Source organism: Anabrus simplex, chromosome 3 (assembly GCF_040414725.1).
Source record: "Anabrus simplex isolate iqAnaSimp1 chromosome 3, ASM4041472v1, whole genome shotgun sequence".
Lineage (NCBI taxonomy): Eukaryota > Metazoa > Arthropoda > Insecta > Orthoptera > Tettigoniidae > Anabrus > Anabrus simplex.
The window spans coordinates 292,396,564-292,405,111 of NC_090267.1; the positions used below are offsets into that span (position 1 = coordinate 292,396,564).

Below are 8,548 nucleotides of genomic sequence, written 5' to 3' on the forward strand. Positions count from 1 at the left end.
CAGAAACCGAGCACCTCTCAGAAGAATAATCAAACAAAAGAGGTTTCAGGACAGACCAGCAAGTAAAAAAAGAGGCGCCCTTTGGACAAAGGAAAGGGAGAAGCATAGCCAGAGAATGCGTGAGTATTGGGCAAATATCAAGTCCCTCTCCAAGCAGAGGGGTCCTTAGTTGGCCTATTTGAAGAAAAAAGAAGTTCTGCTTTCCTCAGAAAAGAACTTTCAAGAGCAGTTTAAGAATATAGATTTTTGTGTAGTTAATAACAAAGCAAACTGTTTCACTGAAATAGGGTCATTTTTTATTTACAATGACAATCGCTTTCCTGGAAATTTTAAAATCTATATCTTACAGCAGATAAATTATCTATGACAGTTATTTCTCCATCTAAGAAACAGTTTCACACCAGAGTCAAGTAAGGAAATGCAATACATATTATCAAATTTGGTACCATAAAGTTAAGTTCATTAACTAGGCTACAATTTTAATAAATTGTATGCACAGAAAATTATTTCCATAAAATTCATAATTCGCATTCAGAAAATATTTGAACAGAAATATTAAACAAAGTTGAATAATCACTGTTCAGTAACAACCCAAAATGTAATTAAATAATAGTCAAAAGTCTCAATATGACCTGACCCCATATACTATACTTGAAAATATTCTCCAGTTATTTTCCAGGCGCTTTAAATATTTCAAACATTTATACATCGTTCATGTTAAGACAGATGTAACATCATTATAAATGCTACAAACACTGTAGGGAATATAATCTTCAATAACATACACCTGCTACCCACATCAAAATTCAGTTCTTAGAAAATACCATGTAACATTCTGTAAAGATTTACAAAAATAAATCAAATTTGGAGGTATATTTAATATTTTTCATATTTTTTTCTCAAGTCCTTTGAAATAAATTGCACATAATAATCAATTTTATACTTTTATCAGTGCATTTTATATTACAGACCATTACATATGTGCATAAAAATACTATGTTCTGCAGTTGTGCTCATTTGAGGTATATAAATTGAAATAAAACAAAGAGAGAGATTGTGACACTAAATGAAATGATTAAAAAGTGAATACAGTGATAGCTTGGAGTACAATATGATGCAAAAGAGAGACGATATGTAATGAAATTGATATTGTAAGTGAACCATACAATAAAAATTACTATTAGTCATGGAGGTGGCTGCTGCTGCTGTTGCTGGAACGCCTGAGTAAAGCGAGGTAGTGGCGTTGGGGCCTGGGTTGCATTAACATCTTCTGAGGACTCCAGAAGAGAAGCCATCATTTCTGAAGAGCTGGTAGTTCCAGTAGGCACAGTTGAAGAGCTGGGGATGTCCAATGATGACGTTGCTGACTCCATCAGGTGCAGAAACTGTGAAGAGATATTAGGATCTGACACTAATAAATGACCTTCTGAGCCAGACTCCCCCACAGTTAGCAAACGGTGAAGGTCTTCGGGTACTTCACCTGTTCCTTCATCAAGAGTTTCAGATAAGTCTGTTACAGAAGATGAAGTAGATGGCATGAGACTTAAAAATTGGCTGAAGTCCATAGCTCCTTCCGCTGGAGCAAGTCTTGTTGATCCAGGAGATGGGAATTCCATCTTGACCGTTCCTCCATGCTCAAAGGCTTTGTAAGATGAGCGAAGTTCTGGTGGTGTACTGGGATACGGAGGAGGTGGAACAGATGGTGGGTGTCCGTAAAACAAACTTGATGAAAGTTCTTCTTCAGATGTTGGTACTGTCCTTGGACGATGATGAACGGTGACTGACGATCGCTCAACAGGAGGTAAGTGAGGTACTTCTGATTTCAATAACATAGAACTATCACTAGATGAACGTCGTCGTAACATAGTTTCAACACCAGGAATTTTCAATGGATCTTCTAACTGACCTCTAGTCTCAAGGAGTAGTACATCTTTATCATCACTGCTTTCAGGATAAGAAACAGATGTGCCAGGTAAAAGAATTACTTCACCAACTGATTCTTGAGTGCTAAATCCTGGTCCACCAAGTTCTTGTCCCCTCAAATGCTGGGTTGAGGATAATTTTGAAACTGAAGCTCTTGGCAGAGATTTCTTAGTGGGGGATACTTCTAGTTCACGACTAACAACAGTAGTTGGTCTCAGTCTCTTACCACGACCACGAGAGATATTTCCTGGACTTGTATTGTGATGGCTCTTTTTAATGTGTCGAACAAGATGATCTTTCCTTCCAAATCTCTGAGGGCAGAACTGACAGAGGAAATCTCGCTTACCAGTGTGTACAACTAGATGTCGTCGTACATCTTTGCGAGTAAAAAATTTCCTCTCACAATGATCACAACGGTACTTTTTGTCCGAAGGGTTCTTGACAGTTCGTGATCCTGCATGAACTTTCAGATGATACACAATCTCTTCCTTTGTAGCAAAAGTTTTGCCACACATCTTGCACTCCAAATTTCCTTCTTCTGCAGCATGCACAGCAACATGTTTTCGAAAACTAAGAAAAGAACTGTATTCCTTACTACAACCTTCACGTTCACAGTGGAATGTTTTTTTTACGGGACTATGAACTTTAACATGATTTTTTAAATGATCTTTACGGTGAAACGTCCGTTCACACACTGTACACCGATATCTACGTTCATCAGAATGAATGAGAACATGACGCACTAACTTAAATTTAGAAGAGAATGCTTTGTTACACTGTGTACATTCAAATGGGCGTTCCCCAGTGTGAGAATACATATGCTGACCTAGCTTACCTGGGCTACCAAATGCTTTAGAACACACAGGGCAAACATGACGACCAGATGATGGGGTTCCTTTCAATTTCCTCTTAACAAAAGTTTCCTTCTCAGAAGAGATACCAGGTACTGTAAACCCCATCATACTCTCCCCTTCAATCTGACTAGAAGCACTCACTCGCTGTAAATTCTCCTCATTTTTAATGTCCTTTTTACTTTTAAGAGGACTTTTTCGATGAGTTTCCTCCCCTTCAGATTTTATTATACTTAATAAACCTAATTTTTGCTCTTCAGAGAGAGAACCAAGTCCAATGTCAGTGTAACTACTCCTTAACCCATGCCGTGATGTGCCTGGCATGGACCATTCACCCACAAATACTTCCCTTACATTGTCTTCTGACTCACTTTCTGCAGAGGCCTCTATACTTTGTTTGCCAGCTTCAGTACTTGAAGCAGTTACACTCTCTGTCACTAAACTGGTTTCTGCAGTAACTCTTTGAAGAGCATGATCAGATACCAATTCAGTTGTTGAGGTAGGCTTGGGATTATCAACAGCTGAATATGTTAGGGCCTTCTTGTCATCATCAGAAGATGCCATAGTGAGAGAGAATGAAGATATACTTGATTCAGAGGAAGGAAATGATGTATTTCTCCCTACCTTACTGTCTGTACCTCTCAATACCCTCGTACCTGCACGCTGTATTCTTCTAGTAGGAATGCTCCTTTGGTGTGGCCTCCTCCGTACCGGATCTGCAGCGGCACGGGGGGCCTTGGTCAGGGTGACAGATGATTCAACAGTCGAACAACTGCACACTGGTCGTAACTGGCGACTTTCAGCCTGCCTCGTCGATGGGAGCAGCTGGTGGCACTTAGGGCAGAGGGTTGGAGCTCTCTCTGCCCTCGGACGGAGTTGCCTGGAAGGCGAGGGCTCCTCCGACGAAGATGGATCTGGTGTTCAAACTGTTGTTAATAAAAACTGCAGTGCTAATATCAATGCATGACTAATACATACATAGATATTAACAAATTTCACTAGCACAGTTTAAAAAAACATCACCATACATAGAAAGAAACCATACTCAGGCACAACAAATCAAAGTTCATTTCATTTATATTAATGTATTAAACATCAAGTTACTGTATGAATGGTAAGTAAAGTACACAATTGTACAAATAAGGAAGACATTTTAGATCACAGAACTGCAAATACAAATGGGCAAGAAAGATTTAAAAAGGAGATAGTAGTTAGTCTAAAACCGGGAAAATGTATGACAAGAACTACAGAAAAGTGGTATGTATTCCAAGAAGATGACACTTTGCAAGGACAATCTCAAAATCATTCATTGGTACAAATGAGTTTTAGTGTTTGCTTTATCAACATATAACATGATGCTTAGGAATTTGTTCACATCATTATAAAAGAATCAATCAAGCACCCCACATACAATAACATGCTGTATCTTCCTAAATATGAACACTATATTAATTTTGAATGAGGTTCTTGAGTAGAATACAGGGAAAGACAAGATGAGAAAGAATATAAAATGAGGAAATAAGGAGAAGTGTGGGAGTGTGTAAACTTCAAGAAGAGATTGATATAGCAAAGCTAAAATTGTTTGGACACATGATGAGAATGCCAGGAGAGAGAATACCAAAGAGAACATTCATGGATACGGAGACTGGAAAGAGGCCTAGGGGATGTCCTAGAATGAGATGGAGGAGCTCTGTTGTGGACTGTATTGCAAATAGAGGAGTTGATAGTAATAAAGTACTAGAAGAGGAATGGTAGAAAGATCGAGTAACATGGAGGGCTTTGGCACACTACCCTAACCAGAGAGAATCTGGAAAAGGGAACGGATGAAGAAGAGAGAAGATATTAATTTTGGGGGGATAAAAAGGATGAGATTTTAAATCACTGAAATGCTTGCAGACTCAAATGCAAAGCTCCAAGTGCCACATACGGTCCCCCAGTCATCGGCGATCACCCTGGAAAAAAGCACCCCTTTCTTTACCCAACTTAAAAGAGTTATTCAGTGTTGTTGAGGCAAGTCCAGTCTTTGATGCTTTGGAGCCATAAGATTGGTGGTCTACCAGCTCCTCACTTACCTTCTATCTTTCCTTGTAATGTGAGTTGTAGAAGCCTGTACTTTCTACCTCATAGAACATGGCCTAAATATGCTGTTTTCCCGGCTTTAATGATGTTTGCCAGCTCACACTCAGCTCCAGCTCTCCTTAACACTTCATTATTAGTTACAAAATCTGTCCAGACTATTCTGAGCATTCTCCTATACCAAATTCTGGCCAATGTACATGGAATTTTTGAACGAAGAGCCAAGTTCCTGTGGTTTGATTGGAGGTCCTGTGGCTATGAACATATCAACAGTCACATAAAACTACAACCTCCCTCTTCTTTATTAATTTTTTGTATTTTCCATTAGTCAAAGTCATTTGTAGTGAGACAGGAACATGAAAAGGAGCACACAATAAGATGAGCATAGGGGAATATCAGTGTGGGAAGAGGGAGCAACAGAAAGAAACAAATGAAACAAATACAAATAAGAAAACACAAACTCCACATCTTCCTACACTGCTCTCTTCAAATAGATATCCTCCCTCCTTATCAATCCCAGTTCTTCTACATACATTTCTTTTCAGCCCCTTCTCCTCGCTTCCACCAAGCAAGCTTGTTTCTGCTTTCCAGCTTCATCAGGAGGGTGGGCTTCAACACTATTTGAGGGGCCATCTTGACAAATCTTCTATCTTGATGTGGGAAGCCCACCCTCCTGATGAAGCTAGGAAGCAGAAATAAGCTGATCAGGGGCTGAGACGAGATGGATGATGATGAAATGGGATTGATAAGAGAGCCTATCTATGTGAAGATGGCAGTGTATGAAGATGTGGAGATTGTCCTCGTTCTTTTGTGTTTCTATGTTTGTCCTCGACTCTTTCTGTTGCTCCCCTCTTTCCAGACTGACCTGCCATTATGTTCATTCTATTATGTGTTCCTTTTCATGTTCCTACCTCTTTATATATGACTTGATTTGAGACTTTGTTGTTCCTTTTCAATACTTGCATTTTCCAATAGCTGCATCATAAATGCATGAACAGACATAAAAAATACCAATAAATATCATAGAAATATATGACAAATTAAATGTTGAATATAATGGTAAATGAAAATAAATGAACTGATGTGTGACTGAGTGAATATGCAAGTAGCAGATCAAACAAAATAAAGTTAACTGGGTAGAGATAAGAAACTCTCAGACATTGCAAGTTTCCCTATTTACAGTGACCAACAAATTCCTGACAAAGTTGAAAATGTGACTACTTTCCAGATTTGATTTGGGTTCTGGATCTCTCACTCAATGGATAACTACTTCAACAGAATCTGCTATTATCAACAAACAGACAATTAAACTGAATTTATTTTATTGGTATTCATATGCCACTTATGCTGAAGAGCCCTTTTATGTATCATCTACATAAAACTGGATACAAGTCTAAGTATGTACTCGCTAAATTAACAACTTCAAACTTACAGAGAAGAACATAATGTCTCTTGTGGGAATGCTGTTATCAGGATTGGACATCAGAACAGTAGAAGAAATTCTTTTCTCTGATAAAAGTCACTCTGAAGGGTAAGGACAGAGGATTCAATATGCACGCCAAGTGAAGAATGGGCCAAATCTTCAGCACGTTTGCAACAGGCCATGAAGATCACGCATGGATGTCCAGAACCATTAGTACTAGAGATGGGTTAAATATCATAATATGATGATGTATCCAATGTATCCTGTTCCATCACAGTAAGCTGTTCCAGAAATATTATGCTCCACCAGAGACCCTAATACTACAGTAACTGTCTCAGCAAAACAAAGGGAAGAGAAGGGAGTTCCTGATTGGCTAACGAATATTAGGCTCCATAAGAAAGCACTGATGCTCGCTGAAGCATGCACTCCTGCACAGGCATGAGTGATAATTTTGTAACAGGTTATAGGCAGTACTGATATTCCTACTCTGTTATTTATCAACTGGTAACAGTTATTTTTTAGTTATCTGAAGTGTGTTGCAGTGGGCTTACTGGTGGCAATACATACAGTAGCGTAGCTTCTTGAAACATTTCCACGTGGTCTTCCCAGTTTGAGTTTTGTGCTTCACGCTGTGTTGTGGGCAATGAGCAAAACACTTGATGGGATTTATGTGGACAAAAACTCAGTCACAGGGAAAGGGTTTCTAATTTGAAGAGACACATTGAAATAACGCAAATAATAATAATAATAATAATAATAATAATAATAATAATAATAATAATAATAATAATAATAATAATTACGGAGTAGAGATGTGGCGACCCCATCACCCAGTGGGTAACCACTGCAATTAGCCACCCGAGTATTGGCAGGAAAACAATACCTATTTAAGGTAAGAGGAAATGCCTGCCTTTCGCCAGAAAACATCATGAGGCCCTCTAAGGCTAACAACCTTAGCTGTACAATGTTGGACTATGGCTAACCCCTAAAATGAACATTAACACGAGTATCATGGAACAAGTTTATTACGAATTAAATTACCCTGAAGACAAAATCAGGGTTTCGGATTCCAGGGTGCCTGACATTTTGAAGCTCGTGAGTGAATCTGAGCACCACAAGAACATTGCTAAATTCAAGAATAAGAGAAAATACTATTTTAGGAACATTCAACATCAACTCCCTTGTTCAGGTTGGAAACTGAAACATTTAACAGCGGAGCAACATAGACTCGAGATCTCGATACTACCCCTCCAGGAAACGCGGTACATGGATGAAGAACCCGTTGAATCAGATGGGTTCAGAATCTTCAAAGGAAAGGCCGGGAAAAAAGATCATGAAAAACGTCCCACAACTGGGAACAGTCTTTGTAGTAAACAAAAAGTTTCTAAACATTATAGTCGACTTCAAGAGTGTAAACTCAAGACTATCGCTCATGATGGTCAAATCAGTGAATAAGAAATACATGCTGATAAATGCTCATGCACCAATAAACGAGGATAATAAAAAGAACCCCGATATGGTTGAAGAGTTTTGGGACAAACTGGGGGATGAAATACTCAAGATCCCAAAAAATAACATCAAAATTCTCCTGGGGGACTTTAATGCACAAGTGGGGTGGGAAAGGAAGTACACTGAAATAGTTGGACAATATCCGGCACACAACAGGACGAATAAAAACGGAGAAAGACTGATCAATTTATGCTACATGAACAACTTAAAACTCATGTCTACCCATTTCAAAGCATGCCCCAACAAAAAGGAAACATGGGTATCACCAAACACCTTGCTAAGCGAATTTCAACTGGACCCTGTAGGGATATCTAAGAACAATTACAAGGAAATTCATAACGTCAAAGTTAGAAAAGCGGTTAATGTAACATCAGACTTATCACAGATTAAGATGAATTTCATACCCGGATGGAAAACACATACCTGTGGCAATAGAGTACCAAAAAATGACCATGAATTACTCATCCAAGAAAAGAGGGAAGAATACAGGAAAAAGCTACAGGTGCCAAAAAATTGGAATGAAGTGACAAAAAATCTGCAGGAGCCAGCAGTTGAATTAGCATCTACAAAACGTCGAAGCAAGCATGCATGGTGGAATGCAGAATGCGAAAAAGCAATCAAAGAAAGATTTGAGGTGTGGAAATCATGGAACGAGAATAAAACTGTGACAAATTTGGAAAAAATCAGGAGAAATAAGGAAACAAACACACCACTGAGAAGAGTCAGAAGAGAACACCTTAGGGCAGAAGTCACAGAAATGGATGAG

At 38.7% G+C, this 8,548-nt stretch overlaps 1 protein-coding gene across 2 annotated transcripts in view; it reads right to left on the minus strand.

Annotated features, from left to right (window-relative positions):
* Positions 1–370: 370 nt before the first annotated feature.
* LOC136866279 (uncharacterized) overlaps positions 371–8,548 on the minus strand; it is a 156,769-nt gene continuing 148,591 nt past the window's right edge. For both annotated transcript variants that reach the window (XM_067143102.2, XM_067143101.2), the window contains exon 6: positions 371–3,688. In XM_067143102.2, the coding sequence (XP_066999203.2) occupies positions 1,185–3,688 (2,504 nt within the window). In that variant the 3' untranslated portion in view covers positions 371–1,184. The remainder of the gene's footprint in view (positions 3,689–8,548) is intronic.